At 48.0% G+C, this 17,166-nt stretch overlaps 1 protein-coding gene across 9 annotated transcripts in view; it reads right to left on the reverse strand.

Annotated features, from left to right (window-relative positions):
* The window catches only part of TACC2 (transforming acidic coiled-coil containing protein 2), a 125,092-nt gene that overhangs the window by 79,376 nt on the left and 28,550 nt on the right, over positions 1–17,166 (reverse strand). For 7 of the 9 annotated variants that reach the window (XM_082764690.1, XM_082764689.1, XM_082764688.1 and 4 more), the window contains one exon: positions 5,890–11,577. The exons of the other annotated variants lie outside the window; for them this stretch is intronic. In XM_082764690.1, the coding sequence (XP_082620816.1) occupies positions 5,890–11,577 (5,688 nt within the window). The remainder of the gene's footprint in view (positions 1–5,889; positions 11,578–17,166) is intronic. 9 annotated transcript variants of the gene reach the window in all.

The raw sequence follows: 17,166 nt of genomic DNA on the forward strand, positions 1-17,166 counted from the left end.
GTTTGATGAGTCTCGGTCTCATGAAGCAAGTGCTCGGAGTTTTTCAGGGCATCGTTTACACGGAGAGGCCAAGAGGCCAGGTTTGAGGCTGGAGAACACCAGTTCGTTGAGGCCAGCAGAGTGCTTAAATCCTGCTTGTCTACATGCAGCCTATTCTCCTAATTTGTTTTTTATAAGCTGAAACAACCAGATATCCCCCTTGTTTAAGTGACTGATGGCAGTACAGCGCGTGTGGGAGGGTCTGGGTGACAAAGGATCACAGGACCACACGGCAGCTTTCTCCCTTGCCCGATGTGTTGGAGCCAAACCCTACTGATACCCCTCTATGACCAGGGAAGGGGATGGGTTTGGCCTGGGCAAAGCCAGAAGAGCTCCCCAGAAAACTCTTACCAGGCACCTTTCAGCAGCAAGAGCAAGATTCACACAAGGGAATGGGGCCGGACCATGACAACAGCACCAGATGATGCCACTCAGCGTTTCAGGTGGACCTGAGAGCCTGGAACATTTAAGCCTTTGATTGGAGCAATTAAAATCTCTCCACTTACTACAGTTTGAGAAAAAGAGGCTCTTCAAGGCTAAGGGGACTCCACTACAAGAATTAACTTGCAAGATACTGGTTGAGGTCCATGTAGATGAACAGAGTGCAAACAGATCCAGAAAGCATGGGATTTTCTTACAGAGTACCCAAATTAGGCATTGGAACGGGCTGTCCAGGGAAGTGGTTGAGTCACCATCCCTGGAGGTCTTTAAAAGATGTTTAGATTTAGAGCTCAGTGATATGGTTTAGTGGAGGACTGGTTAGTGTTAGGTCAGAGGTTGGACTGGGTGATCTCGGAGGTCTCTTCCAACCTAGACGATTCTGTGAAATGCTAAGGCATAACAAAACCTAGAGAAGTCCCTCCTGCTATTAGTGATACACGTGAGCTCCCACCTACTTAGACGCATACTGCTAAGACACCAACACTTGCATTTTAAACTCTCACGTTACTTACTGAGCCTATCTACAGGCATGTTGAGTATTAGCCCCTAAAGCACACACCGCCTAAAGCCAACTCTAATGTCTTTGCTAGATCATGACAGCAACAGACAACTGCTACCTGTGGCCATTTAGATTTGGGAACAAAGACTGCAGAAGGCTGCTCGCCTCGTTCATTTTGAGAATCTAACTCTCAGCACTTTGCACACTTGACCTTTTCTTGTTCAAAAAGCATTTTACCTACAGGAGCTCTCAAAAAAGGGCAGAGAATGTGGCCTTTGCTCAAGTTGGGGGAAAAAAAGATAGAAGGAAAAACAGAAAGCAAAGGATAAGAGAAGTACTAGGAGCTCTGGCTCTTCAGACAAGGCTCCAGAGAAGTCTGTTAGGAAGCACTAGTGCAATGCAAGCATGCCAAGATGCAGAAAAACTGGAAGGAAGCCACATCCAAGTCATGGAGAATATGCCTGTGTCTGTAATTGCTATTCTCAGAGCTGCCCTCCGCAGGGTTCAAAGCTGGGACTAATCCTACTTTGCATATTCTATTAGAAACAGGGACAGTGGGGCTTGCTGCATGGCATCCAGCTCTGCAGGAAGCCAGAAGATAAGAGTTGGAATACAGAAAATACAGGAATACATGTATGTAGGGGACTCAAAAACAATTTGGGGAAAATAGGTGGCTTACTTGGAAGAAGCAAAGTTGAAAGCCAGTCAAAATAAAAAAAATAATAATCAGAAAGTAATTTTTAACTTAATGAGAAAAGAATGATACTAAACTGCCTGGCCAGACACTGGACAAAATCTCACAGTATCCTTGCCAGACTTCTTTAGCAAATCCCTGTATTTGACTGAATAAATGTAATTTCTTGAGAAGCACTGAAGGATGTTTGAAAAACAGCAGCTCCTCTATCAGCTGTGTCAATACATACCAAACAAACGTGTGACCAAGGTTCTCGAGTGTTTAACAATGTTTTCTGTGTAAAGATGTATCTGCAATTCAGCAAGACCAGGGATGATTTACTTCTGTACTTCAGCAGAGAAAGAGAGAAATAATAATAAAAAATAATAATAAAAACAACACAGCAATGTGTCTCATACCTTGTTTTCCACTGGCACGTGCTTTCAGTACAACAGGGCATTCTGTCAGATCAGCATTTTATAAATACTTTACACTGATTTAGCCACTGCCTAAAGCACCACTCAATTAGGTCAATGGCATCTGCTAAATGGCATCTGGCAGAACTCCCTTTGATTTCTTAGAAAGAAATATGGGATGTCAGTTGGGTAAAAGCAAAATCATCTTAATTTTATTCTTCCACTAATAGAAAAGTCCCAAAATTACATATCGCAGGCTCGACCCTGCAGTCTTTACACAGACAGAATTCCCACAGAGCTCACCAGCCAGGGACTGCAGGCTGAGCTCCTTCCATCTCAAAAAGCATAATGGTGCTACCAGTTACCCCTTCCGGGGATAACAGGGACAGTGAGATGGGAAAAACACCGAGAGAGAATTCAGATGCAAAGATGTCATGAAGAAGGTGAGGAGAGAGAGACAGACTGTTTAACTTTGTGCATGTTATTCAGGTGTAAATCACCTGCAGCTATTTTTCACCTTTCTTTTCTGATCCTGACAGGCTGCACAGGTAAGCTAATTTTGAATTAAAAAAAAAAAAAAAAAAAAAAAAAAGAAAGAAAGATGCATATAACCACTGTTTTGATAAGTTTCCTTTTAAATCCCCAAATCCTGTTTTTGGATGCTAATGGCCCGAAGTGTTAGCGCTCAAAACCCACTTGACTGATCTGAAAAGCAGCTCTACATTCCTGGTACCTCATCCAGCAGGACTGCTAAAATATTTAGCACTGTATTTGTTATGCAGACAAAAAAGACCAAGTCAGTATTTAGGAAGGAGTGAACGTTCCTTTTGTACAATCGAACTTGCCAATTTTTGATGGCAAGAAGAAAGCACAAAGATGATCCCAAAGTATGTCTGGACCAACTTTAGCGATCGTGCCTGACCTCCGCGTAGGACACGGCGTTTTTCCAGTAGCTTTGCGGATGCCAATTGCTGCAATGCACTTTCCATATGAGAGCACTGTTTATATCCATTGGTGATGTCAGTCAGTGTAGCACAACTCTCGATTTTCCAAAAACCATCGGCAGTGGTAGGACAGGGCCCATGGTACAGTGCTACAGCTGGGGAAGGCCCTGATGTGCTGTGCTGCCTCAGTCCCCTCACCCTTTAAGTTGGGTGTTTTATGGCTGAGGCTGAACTCCCAGCCCCAAGCCAGGTCCACAAGCATCTCCACAGCCCCAGAGCACCCAGCGGCTGTAAAGGAGCCGAGCTTTGCCACACCACCGGGTCAGCCACTGACGCCCTCTGTTTTCCACGCCTCACAAACGCACGCCAGGAATGACAAAATCTCTGCCTCAAAAAGCTCCCTTGGCACCTTTTCCAAGAGACGATCGCCCTTGGCGTGTACCTGCCAGTAGAATTACAGAAAGTTATCAGGAAACTCCACACCATCTCTAAACACCTCAAAATTTTGATATCATTTGCTATTTTGATCTGTGCTCTGCTCAACATCTCCCGCGCCCCATGAGGCAAACTGAAGCATTTTGGTGGCGTAAGGTAGAAGGACTCCCTGGACACACACAAAATGGACATACACAAGTCTCCTTTTCCTCCTTATAAAGAAATGAAGAAGTATGGAGTAAAAAACCCTCAAGTTCTCTTCTTTTCTGAGTAAAACTCGGACAAAGAAATGAAGCAGCCAGACGCCCAACAGTAAGCACACTTCCAGAGGAAAGTGGGGCTGCTGCTTCAGCCACAGCCTCCTTTCCAAAAATAACTTTCCTTTTCCACTGAAGATTTGCAGGGAAGTTACTGGTGCCATGCTATTGCCTCAGAACACAAAAGTTTTTTTTTGTTGACCACTGTCCCACTCCTTCAGGCGGTGGGGCAGGGATCACGTTGGATCCCGCTGCTCCTGGATGTCCTGCTCATCACAAGGGCACCCTCCTGCCCCGTGCCACGGCTGGAGGAGAAGTAATTCCTCCACAGAAAGAAATCCTAGCAAGGACTGGATGTCCCGACCACAACTTTGCCCCTCCAGCCATTCAGGGGGGTTTCAATGGATGGGATCTCGTAAGAGGTGGAGCTACACAGGGGCAGAGGAGGTGGGGAAAAGCTGGTGCTGAAGTAATTCAGAACATAGCATTTATTTCTCCTAAGTACAACATACTTCTGTTTTGTGGTGATTTTTGAGGGGGGTGTAAGGAGTCTTTATCTCCAGACTTCAACCAGCAGGCCCAAATTCCCACACCAAGCTCCTCAAAAAGCACGCAGCTTTATGCACAGCCACCATAGTTCACACAACCAGAGCAACCAGAGGGCAATCAGCACCTGGAGGCCACTCTGGGACAAACAGACGGCTGTGACCAGAGCACATGCAACGCCCAGCACAGCCTGAAGCTCAACTACACAAACCCAGCTTTGAGCTCCGAGGAAAAGCCGACCGGCCAGCGTGTCCAACCCTCTGAAGAGCGACCAGCCAGCCCAGCTCATCTCTTCTGCTTCTCACCCACACAACAAACTCATGTCCCTCTCAGAAATGAGCCTGGCTGAAAGCAGAGCCCCCTCCCTACCTCCTGCCCGTGCCTGCCCGCTCGGTGCGAGCGCGGCCCCGCCGTCGCAGCCGCCTGTCGGCGCAAACCCGCCCGCTGCTGAAGCAGGTGAGCGTGAATTCCTGACACATATGCAAGTATGAAGCAACCACTCCACAAATTGCCAGCAGCTGTTCCGAGAGCCCTGCCCTGCTCGCCACAGGTATTTATTTAAAGTGTGACACCCGCCCTGCTGCACACACATGCGCAGAGCCTGGAGCCTCGGAGGCCTCTGAACCAGGCCACCACAACCACCACCACCGTGGTCATGGCAAGGCTGTGGGACCACGAAGCTGCCCGTAAAGGGAAACACAAAGAGAAAAAGGGAACTGGAGACGAACACCAGGCTCTAATTTCATTGTCACTTCACGGGCAGAGCCTTAAAGAGAAAGTCGTACAGGCCAGACTCCAGCACTTGTAGCCCTACGTTTTGTTGGTAAGACGAGCTGATGAAGGAAAGGGGGACAGCATCCAGGAAACTTTCTGGGGTTACAAAGAAAGCAGATAGCAGCAAAGCACTGATCCTAACTCATAATTCTTTTGAATTAACTGCACATCGAGCTGGGAACCCAGGCAGCAAAGTAAAAGCTCCCACAAAAAAAGGCCTTTCTCGTTTCTACTAGATTTTGAAAAATAATAATAAAAAAGCAACAATTCCTAGACTCCGTGAGTCCCAGCTACGAATTCACATCTGAAACAACATCATGTCATTAGAAACACTGAATAATACAGTGATCAAAGGCGCTGTCAGTGCCATTATAACATGCGGGAGGATAAGAGGGAGGCCCAGACAACTAACTGTGAGTAATTGGGTTATGCTGGAGGCTTGTTTTTAAGTGCTGCAGCCCGCCATGTGAAGGCTGCAGGTCTGATGGAACTGGGTCACCAACGCTTAGGCAGAAGCCTACTAACTTCAGGCTAGGAAGTGCTGTTTGGTTGCCTAACTTTAGGCTACGAGATGTGAATGCTGGGAAGCACAAACAAATCCGCACGGACAAGTGTAGGAAACTGGAACAGCAAGTGGGACAGTTAAGGATTACACTCCTCAGGTTTTAGGACACCCAGACCCTAGACGTTACTTCAAATTTCTCCCACTTAGTCCCCATTTAAACACAAGAGGAATTAAAAAGAAATTCGAGAGCATAGTAACTGCCCTGCCCTCCCAGACAATGCGCAGCCGCCTCGAAAATTGTATCCCCGTTGAGCCCCAGGGTCCTGACAACCGTTCCACATAGCAATTTAGAGTAAATACCTTTCAGTGGGCAGTCCTGCCACAGCCACATCTGGAAGTTTGCTGAGGTCAAGTGTCGTAGGCTCCATAAATGCAAGCGGGGGTAGCTTTCTTGTGGCATCCTGAGGCGAGCCTTCATGCTCTGAATTCATCCTGCCCGGCTGATTTGCAGCACCGGAGGGGTCTGCACGCTCAGAGCACTCGCCCTGCTCCATCCCAGTGATAGGTGCAGAGGGATTTTTGCACAGCTCTGTCTGCAGCTCTCCAGTCCTTGAGTTTAAAGCTAAGCCACCCTCGCCGGTGACTAACATCCTCGCAGTACCTGTTTCAGGGATGTCTCCAGCTTTTTCGTTACCTGTCTTTGCCGTGCTTAGCACTGTGCTACTGCTTTCTTGTACATCGCCCTCAGTCATAGTGCCAGATTCTAGCTGAGAGTCACTTTGCAAGCAACCATTCTGGCTGGCTTCATTTTTTAAGTAATCCATTAACCCATGCATGGCCCCTTTATTTTCCTGCTGTGGATCTTGCGTACTTGCTGATGTTTCCAGGCATTTCCCATTCCCTGGCTCATCCTGTATCATCTCCGTGTCACTCTGAGACCTAATGTCATGCACAAGATTGCCATGAGCACGTGTCTCCTGATTTTCCCCAGGTAACACGTTAAAGTTGTCTGGCAGTTTTTCACAACTGTAAGATCCTCCCGGAACAAGCGCTGAAGCTGCCACATCAGAGATGCTCTTGGCAGTGTCTGGACCACTGTACTCATTTTTCCCCTCTTTGTTTGGCTCAGGATCCTGGCAGTGTTCGGGCTGACAACTTACATCCTCTTCAGATGAAACCGGCTGTGAAGTACCCTCTGTAATTAAGTTATTTTCCTCTGCGGTAGCAGCATCGCCGAAGTCACCCTCCTGCATGCTGCCTGCAGAAATCCCAGCTCCGCTGGGTTGTGGCTCCCTGTCAGAACACGCAGGGAAGTTCTCAGCTGCTGCCCCGTCAGATGAAGCCGGGCCTTGCTTCTTTCTCTCCAAGCTCATTAGCGATTCAGGATCAACACCCCTAGCACACACGCCTGCCTTCCTTTCCATCTCGCTGCTCTCGGGGTGCTCAGCGTTTCCGTTCGCCTTCTGCAGGTTTTCCAGACAGCATTCAGCAGCTGCAGAGCCCTCTGACCCTGGGAGCATTTCTAAGCAACCAGCAGGCTGCCTGCTTTCCTCAGCGTCCCGGAGACTGGCTGGTGGCACTGCATTTTCTGGTAGCAGAGGTGCGGGAGCAGCACAGGAAGGCTCAGCAGCTAAAGGCAGCTCTGGCCCCTGTGCTCCCGAGGTGCCCTCAGGAGCTGCTTTGCCCCCCTCGACCGATGCAGAAAAGTTCTCAGCGCTGCTCGGCTGCACCAGACCCTCGGCCACTGTGCTCTGCTTGAAGCCCGCATGGTTTTCAGGCACAAGCTGGGGTAATTCAGCGCTCAGCGTGCTGTGGACTGTTTTCTTAAATATCTGGCTGATGTGCTCCCTGAAGGCCGGGAGGCTGGAGCCGATTCCCAGAGAGCTGGGAGTCAGAAGCTCATGCTCCTTCTCCGCAGACTGCCTGGAAGTACTGATCTCTGCCCTGGTTGTGCTGCAATTCTCTTTTAATAGCTCTTCCATTTTTTCTAAATTCCCAGGCTTCTCTAAGATCACACTGCACTTGTCATCTACGCAGATGCCGGGTGCGATTTGCTCATTACAGCCGCCTTGTTTACCAACAGATGAAAGGCTCAGCAGCTTCCCTTCTGCAGCAGGGAGAGCTAACAGAGCCTCTGCTGAACTGTCACTCTGCTGCGCTTTGAAGTTTACATCACCTTTTGTTTCTTTGGATTTAATTGCGGATAGCTCTTTCTTCAGCTTCTCCGAATTAAACTGGGATAAGTTTCCGGAACTCTGCCCCACGCTTAAAGCCTCCGGCAGGGTTAAACTCCTCTCTCCTTCTCCCTGAAAACTTGGGTTTGGAACATCTTTGTCGCTGTCGTGCCTGCCCCCTGCGGAGCTGGGCTCTGAGTCGGCTCTTTTACCTGTGCTTACCCCAGGTGAAGGACCTGAATGCACGGACACCTGAGAACCTGCAGCCATCTGCGAGCTGGAGTTGCTTTCTAAGACGTTCTGGCACGCTACAGCTCCCAGCTCATTATTTAGTAATTCCCCCCCAGTGCCATTGTTCGCCCTGCTTCCAGCTTGCTGGCTGGGATGACTGACCGCGGAGGTCAGCGGAGGGGGGGCTGGAAAATCAGCTTGGCAAAACCCAGGCTCCTCTGGTGCCAGTTGAATGCAGCTGGGTTTATAAGGCTTATCAGTGGGAACTGCTTCCCCGTGAGCCTCTAACAGGGAGAGACATCCTTCTGCCCCTGGACTTTTATCGCTTTGCACATCGCTTGTTTCGTGGATAGCAGCACTGTCCTCACAACTTAGCTGCGTGTTTCCGTCTGTCTGTCCGAGTCCTCCAGCAGCAGCCAGACCCTCGGTCCCTCCTGAGCTTTTTGCCACTAATAACAGCTTCTCTTGAGTTTCTGGGCTAGATATTTGAGGATCGTTTTCCTCAAAATTATCAGAAATACATGCTATTTCAGGAGCACTTGGCAAAGTCTGGGCTGTGTTGGTGGCACTTGCTGAATTCTGCGTCCCTGGAAGAGCGTTTACAGCAGAAGCATGGCTTGCACCAGCGCTGTCTTTTATCCTGCACATGCTGACTGGCTGCTCACTCTTGTCAGATTCTTCAGCAAACGTCTCGCTCTGACACGCTTCTTCATGCTGACTAGCTGAGATCAAAGAATTACTGCCCTGCTTGAGCTTGTCTGGGTTTTGCTTACTGCAGCAGTTTTCTTCTGCCTCGAGATTGGTTTTGTTTTGCTCGTTACAATCTTGCAAATGAAGCACGGTCACACCAGCAATGTTTGGCAGGTGTTCACGGCTGCACGCATCCTCTGGCAGCCCGGCACTACTTCCAGCCTCATCCTCTTCTGCTGCCGTGCCAGAGTCGCTCTGGGCTGGTGCTGGACGTGGCACAGCAGATTCTTCATTAAGGTTGTCGGAAATGCTTAGAGGCATTTCTGGTATGTGGCTGTGATGCTTTGGTTCCAGCTCAGGTTTTAGAGGTCTTTCTGTGTGCTCCTGATCATCTGCTCTTGCGACACCTGTCGGATTGCTTTGGTGCGTCTGCTGCTTGTGTCGTGCATTCAAAGCCTGGTCTCTGTCACCAGCACTCACCGACTTCTCCGTCTGCTCCACATGGGGAAGATCAACTGGAACATCTGTGTTTTGCTGCAGTTCTCCAGCACTGCACTCCAGGGTTAGTGAAGAGCTGCGCTTGTCCCCACTGGTGCTGTCACCCACTCCTTCCTCCTGAATTGGCTGAGGGGTGAGCTCTGCCCTACCAACTCCAGCACAAGCCACCTGCACATTTCCATGACTTTCTGCAGCCCCTTGCTCCTGCTGAGCTTGCATCAACGTATCAGACTCGTGCTCAGTTTTCAGTGCCAAATCCTTGTCCTCCACAAAACTTGTCACTGCAGTGTGGTGTTTCTCCTGCTGAACAGCAGCCTCGTGCTCTTTGCTGTCCCTGGTTGTGCTGCATGAAGCATCGCTGCGAGGCACGTCACTGAGGTGACCACTCTGCTGTTCTGAAACTTGTGGGTCCTCCTCAATTTGAACAGCAATGCAGCCCACAGGCCCTGCCAATTCATTTAATCCCTGATGTTCAAGCACTGATTTGGATGTTTTAGTGCTTTCTTCTGACTTTCCGTAGCTCCCAGGCTTGCCTTGACTCTCCGTTTTGTCCCCAGTTTCTAACGCGGCTCCTCTAGGACAAGCCTCTTCCCAGGACTCATCCTGCTTACTGTGCACAACACGATTGTTCTCAGGGCGGAGGAGCGGTGAACTGTGTGCCCCAGCTAAACAAACCTCTTCAGCCCCATTAGAGCCTGGCTGGCCCAAAGTTTTTTCTTCTGTCCCAGCGTGAGAGCAATCAACGCTCGGTGGGCAGCCTGCCCTCGGACGCTGCGGCGAGGCCTTGTTCTCTGGGTCATCTGTGGCAGCTGCTTCCTCCTCGCTCAGTGCTTGCTCAGGCCTACAGCCCAGAGGCTCTGAGTGGTCTTCAGGTGATTTCAAGGCACTGCCTGACTGCAGGGGCTTTCCCACAGCTTCTTCCTTTGGGCCACCTGCTGAAGTCTTTTCACAGAGACCGAACTCCCCAGGATTGTGGCTCAAGGGGGTGTCTTGCCCATCCTGCTCGTGGCTACTAAGAGAGCTCAACAGTTGCCTTTCTGCCCCACTGGGCCCTTCAGATAACACGCTGGTTTCTGCCACGTGTGCCTCCTCTGCTCCCATTCTGTTTTTCTCTCCCGACACACTCACATCAGCTCCCTTTTGATTCAGCTCCACGGCTCTGCTCAGAGAAGTGCTTAATGCATATTCTTGCAGTAATGATCTTTTATCTACCGGGGAAATTTCCTTGGTGGGATTGATAGTGGTTTCTGCTTCAGAAAGCGTGGTGCTTTCTCTAGACACATCATCGGCTTTTATGATTTCATTGCTACTGGCTTCGTCTTTTTGGCTTTCAGTTGTGACAGCTGAGTTTTGCTCTTCCTCTTGCTTAAATGATAAAGGCGCACTGAAGTGCTCTGCACTAACAAGCTCATCCTCCTTTTGAAGCTCTCTTTCAAAACCGGGTTCATTTTTTTCAGAGGCTGTTTTCGTTGCCTCGCTTTTCATCAGATCTTGGTAGTCGTTTCCAGGCACATGTTCCCTCAAAGATTCTTCTGGCTTTGGTACCGGGAAGAGATTTGGAGCATTAAGGGGTAACTCTGACACTGAAGTACAGGCTTCAGATTGCTCTCCCTGGCTCCCAGACAGAGCTGGGTTTGCCTCTTTCCTTCTAGTTTTTACAGCCCCCTTCTGTGTACTGCAGACCTCACTGATCTCAGGCCTCACAACAAAACTCTGAGTGTTTGTAATTGCTCCAAATTTTTCACCCTCTGAGCCTCCTGTTGCTGGATAATTTCGGATTAAGGTTTCCTTTTTCATTAGCAGACCCTCTCCACCATCTGTGTTCTGTCTACCTTGCTGCATTACAGCCTGTGCCTGACCTACTTCCAAAACTCCCAGCTCCTGCTCGGCCTCCTGAGCAGTAAAATAATCCCCTGCTCCTTTGCCCTGGGGGGACGTGCTGCCATGTGGTGCCCTCACGTCACCCAGCTGCTCACTCTGCCCCAACGCCCCTACCTCACTCAAATTCATTGCTGTGACTCCTTGCATTGCTGCAGGAGGGCTTGCCTGCAGGCTTGGGTTTCTGGGATCATCCTCACTACTTTTCAAAGAAGCAGGTGCAGTAGGGTCACGTTCGGGGCCGGTGTCCTCAGATATGCCAAGGGCTATTCCCTCTTCGTTGTCACTCACTGGACCTGGTGGTGGCACAGCTTCATTGCAGCTTGAGGTTGGGAACTTGTCGCTGCTGCTTGCAAGATCTGCTGCGACATCTTTTTCAGAAGAGCCTGCTAAAGGCATCGGGGTAGGCAGATTTCCCTCTCTTGCTTCTGCTGTGTGCTGCAGGACACCACAGCCTGCTTGTCCTCCATGGTCTTGCAAGGCACCGCTCTGTGCTGTCACCTCTGCAGGCACCACGCTTGAATCTGGATTGGGCAAATCTTCAGCGCTGGAGCTACTGGTGCCTTCATTACTGACGCTGCCAACAATGGAAATGTTTATTCGTTTCAGGTCAAGAGAGGAAAAGAAGCAAAGAATAAAAACAACTCATGCCATGGGTGTTTCGAAGCCATGCAGAACATGCATCAAGAAGCCGAAAACCTGCTGCCAGGAGCCAAACCATCAGGCCCAGTGAGTGATGCTTGGTACAGCAGTAAGTGACCTCGGTCCCAGTCCTGCCTAACAGCTACCTCGCTCATGACATGCATTTTAACCCTTCCTCAGTCTGTATTAGCTAGATATTCCCCCTGCCCTTAACATATTGAGGAGCAACATGGGAAAAAAAAGCAACAAAAGCACCAGAAGAAACACCAGCACTGCCAAGAAGCAGAAAGGAAAAACCTTTCTGTGAGGCCACGTTGCACAGAGCTCAAGGCTGTGAGTGCTGTCGCGTGGCCGTGCTTTTATTGAGTCACGGAGGTTTAAGGGCCCATCTGTCGTGTGTTTTCTCCAGCCAGCCAGCACAGCTGATCCTCGCCAACTGGTCAAAGGTCTCACCCTGCCGAACACACCCTGTGAGGTCATCTCACTGCGGTGTTTGGTTTCAGTATATACAAGATCTTGTTCGTGTGATCTCCTCCCCACCCACTAAAGATACAAGAAATGGAAGCAGAGATGACGTGGATGCTGTAGCTGCAGAGGAAATGATGTTTCACATACACCACGGGGACCTCAGTTTCCACCACCAGGTTTGCAGGCGATGGAATCGATTAACCTTGGTTTCCCCCTCGCCTCCCTTGAAGAGCCTGGACGTATGTTCACTGCCTTAAAGGACACTGAAATATAGAGCCAACTGAGCATAGCACTGAACCTAGGAAGAAGAGGGTTTTTTTTGAGCATTTACCTGGCACAAAATGCCTGCCCGCCTCCTCCCATCCAAAGTAATGGGATGCCCCATGATTTTGGGCTGTGCTGTGCTGCACAAAATGCACTTCCAGCTGTGGTCACTGCGTATCCCCTTATGCAGAGAGCTGGGCAATGCCACAAGCAACTTCTTCATGAGAGGGCTGCGTGTAAAATTGAATGTGATCCTAAAAATCCTTCTTCAGAATCCTTGGGATGGAAAATGAGCTAGCCTTTAAAGAGCTATTCAAATCTACCTATGTTGGGGTAAACCTCAAAGCTCAGGAAAAATATCTGTAACATGCAATTAATTTCCTGTTTAATGAAGTTCCAGCAACGCTTAACCTCACTGTATACACTTAATTTATAACACCAATATATTTTATTTAAACTCTTTGAAATTGTTTTGCCAAAAGGATTTATTTTTTTCCCAGCACACTGAAAACACTGCTCCGTATGAAACTTACTGACACAGGGAACACCACCGGTGGCAAAGCAATATTTGGTATCTGTTGGATCGCTGCCAACGGGGGACATGATGGGACCTGAACAAACAACCCGGAGATGCCAGGAGGCTTTCCCTAAAGAAGGAATAGTCTTTATCACCTGGCATTGATTTGGCACTCCGGGAAGCTTAATTAGAGGAGACGGTGCAGTAACCACAGAGCTGAACTGGGGAGGGGATGGAAAAAGTGGGAGTCAATTGCCATTCTGGCTTCTTGTTCATTTTGCAGGTTCATCTTCTTATTGATTAAACTGCTCATTAGCAGCTGGGTGCCCAGGATCCTTCAACCTGGAAGCAGGCTCCCGGCAGAGACACGGCGTTCAGGCTGGGGGGAAGAAGCCCTCTAACCCCCAGGAGGCTGAGTGATTTTATTCTACGATTTTAGGAAATTCCTCTAAGACCTTTACAGACAGGGCCTCTTTGTTGCATTGCGCTTATATTTGCAGCTATCAAATACGAAACTCTTCCAGACAAGCCTGACGTGGTTACGTTTTCTGTAATACAGTTGCTAAAACCATGAATTGTCTACTGCTGAGCTGGTAGCAACTTTCTAAAGAGTCGTAACAGCAGATTTATGACTTTGCAGATTCAAGGGAAGAAAATAATCCTATGAAGTAAGCTATTCACCATTACAAAGCAACTACAACACTTTTTCTGGTGCATGGTAATGCTGAAATCCTGTTTGTTTTACTTGGGAGCAGATGAAGGAGGAGTCTGGGCAGCCTTGTGAGTAATGTATGCTGAACAGAATTAAAATGAAAGTGCTGGCACATGCTTGGAGGGCAATCTAAACTATCACTTTCTGAATGAAGTAATGCACACTCATCTCCTGTGCTTCTTCAGCCTGTCTCCATGTTTTATTCAGGACCACAGCCTAGAACTGAAAGGCTTTAATTTCCAATCACCTGTTTGGATATTTCCATTTAAGTTTCTCCTCTTGATAAAGTTAACATGGAAATCCATATCAGGAACATATCCTACACCTTCCTTTTAATTTTTTGCTATTTGCAAGACACTGCTAGTGGTTAGACAAACATCTGTCAGGAATGACTTAAGCACAGTTGATCCTACTTTAGGGCAGAAGGATGGAATAGACGACCTCTTAAAGCCCCATTATCTTCCACTCTTTTTAAAGGGGATGACACTACAGGGAAGTGACACCACAGGCTGAAGATAATTCCCCTCTTAGGAAAACCCAATCTACATTAAAATTCGTTAACAATCAATAATTACCTGCAGTGAGCCTGTATTTTCAGACAACCCATTCACTATGAACAACATCAAGCTGTGGCTATAAACTTTTTTTTCCTATATACAGGAAAAAAAAAGAAAGTGTGTTTTCTTTTGTGGTTACTTGATCTCTTTTGATGGCAATCTGAACTGGCTTGACATTATTAAGGGAAAAATTCATACCGTGGGGTAATGTTTAAAACAAAACATGCAAAGGAGAAAGCATGAAAGAATGTTGGAGTTCCTCATCATCTGGGTAGGGCTCAGGGCACAAAGAGTCATTTTGCTAGGAATAATTGCTGCATGGAATTGATGATAGGTAAGAAAATAAAAATAAAATGCAGTCATGCAAAGACCTAGGTGCATATTTAACTCGAAATACCCAAGTGTCTCGTTGCACACAAGAGACATCAAAGGGAACCTTTCCCATGTCTTAGAAGTAAGGCACACATTTAAGGATTTGCAAGTTCAGGGTTTTAACGAACTGACCATATGAATGCTATCCTTCCAGTTATGACATCAAACGACAAGAAGTTAAATCTTTTTACATCTAAAGTGTTTGTTTTACATAAATAATTACTGAGAAATTGCTTGTTTGGGAGCACATCTCAATTTACCAATTAATATCCGTAGCTAACCCCTTCCACCTCCAGGATATCTTGTGGTTGGTCGGAGTTATCCTGGACCAATCTAAGAGCACTGCTGGTTGCTAAAGACGTTTATTAGGACAGCACTGGCTGGGTTTTGTTTAGGGTGTGTAGGCATAAAGGGTGTCAAGAAATCCACAACTTACAGCGCGTCTCCCATAAATACTTCCGAATTAAGAGACTTGCCCAATCCACCAGCCATAAACACGGAGCCCATTTCCCTGCTCTGCCATCCACAGCAAAGGCAAGGGGCCAGGAGATAAAAAGAGCAGCAGCCAGCCATAAACCGTCTGGGTGGTGTTTGCTCTGAGTGTGTGTGGGGAAACTGAGATGCCCCAAGAGGTTAAACCTACTTGATAAACAACCAGAAGTGATGACCTAACAACAGAAAAATCACAGATAACCCAAATTTTCCTTTCCTTATTCCCTTGCTTTTCTTCTAAAACATTTAGTAGCTGTTAAAAGGGCAGCGCCTTTCTAACCCAGTCCCACTTGTGAGGGAAAATCACCAAGTGCCACAGCCTCTGAAACCCAGCGGTCACACACGGTTGCCGTCCCCAGCTGATGTAACTCGGAGCCGGAGTGGTTATATTCCCAGGAGTGTAACACTCGGAAATCTGAGTACAAATTTAGAAAGCACTGAAGGGGACAAATGCACAGCCAGCCCTTAGCTGCTGCTCAGCCATTTCTGTTCTATTTCCCCTGACACACGAGACCAGGGTTTAAGTTTGGAGTTCATACATTTGGACACGCCGCACTGGGGGCCTTTGACTTGACGTACAGAATTCTGCATCTTAATCTCTCCTAAGAGCAATTGAAAATTAATTAGGAATACAGAAATCACTTCCACATTCCCTTCAAAAATAAAAAATAAAAAAACACAGCTTTAGAGGCAAAGCAAGATGCTATTTGAACTTCTCAGTGTAAACAAGCACATGAGAAATCCATCATCACCAAAGGGCTGCTAACAGCAGCCAGATTCCCCCGCCCTCCCTGGCTAGCTAAGATTTCAGGAAAAAGTGAGGCAGGAAAATGATCTATATGATCCCCCTGGGAACCATCTCCCTCTTCTGCCCAAAACCCCAATCACTTTTCACCTCCCGGTTCCATACGCAGAGTGAAACGCGGTGCCTGCAGTATTTTAACTATGACCAAAGGAAAATGTTCTACCATTAACCACGTAAGCTGCATTGCTGCTGCAGCGAGCGACCACGGCCAGGCATTCAGCTCCTGTCCCCCGGTCCTTGTCCGAGCATCCCGAGAGCCAGCAGGATGCGTGGCACTGCGCCCACGGTCCCACAGGATGTGTGGCAGCTCGGGCTCAGCATCCTGAAGTGGCCCTTGGGTCCCACAGGATCTGTGCGCAGCACGAGGAGTTGGGAAGGCGGCCAAGTGCATCCAGCGCCTCTTCCCCTGCACTGCTTCTGGGCGTGTACCTCTGAAATGGCTCTGTCTGCTCGTTCCACGTCCTGCACGAAAATTGCCTCTCCTGGATAGGGCTGTCCGGCTGAGGGCTCTCCAGGTGTCTCCTCTCCCTGCGTGCCAGCAGAAAGGCATGGCCACATCTCACACACCAATGCAAAGCCCCAGGCTTGCTGCAAGTGCTGAGGAATAGTTATTTCACACGGAGGGTTGATAGATTAATCGCTGCTGCTGATGCTTTTTATCATACGCTACCAGTGACAACATGTTAAAAAAATGGGAGTGAAGCAGTGTTTTAGGCTAAGAGTCAGACATTTCGACTCCCAAAACATGAGAATTTAAGACTTGCTGGAACAGTCTCTGAGAATTTCTGGAGGACGGAAGAAAGACACCCAGAAGATTGGAAAAAAACACGCAGTAGTTTTCCATACAGATACTCCATCAGAAGGCAGCAGGTCATAAGATTAGAACAGTTCAATTCAGGGTGGAAAAGATGCGTTCAAGGCAGCATATGGGGGTGAAAGTTGAAATAAGCAGCCTGGAATCTGAAACTTCAAAGCTTTTTCCGTTTATTGTCTTTGTTTCTATTTTGGCAGGCTAAAGCCACCCAAAACCAGGCATGTGCCAGCAGTTTCAGGAGTAAGGCTAAATAAAAAGTAGTTGCCTGAGCTCCTGCCCATCTAATATGTTTACTGAAACAAAAGGCTTATGAATCGCTTCAAAATGAGTCATTCGTGTAATGCTCATCTCACAAGAGTCATGATTTTGGATGGGGATGTGTTAAGCTGTTCCAGGCAGTGACAATACAAGTCTAGGTACTCTCAGGGCTGGAATTTAAAAGGAGACCCTAAAGAACTGCAGCTCCGCCATTCTTTGAGCACTATATTTAAAAAAAAAATGCAAATCGGTCGCAGAAGAGTAC

This window comes from Aythya marila (genome assembly GCF_965140915.1).
Source record: "Aythya marila genome assembly, chromosome: 7".
NCBI lineage: Eukaryota > Metazoa > Chordata > Aves > Anseriformes > Anatidae > Aythya > Aythya marila.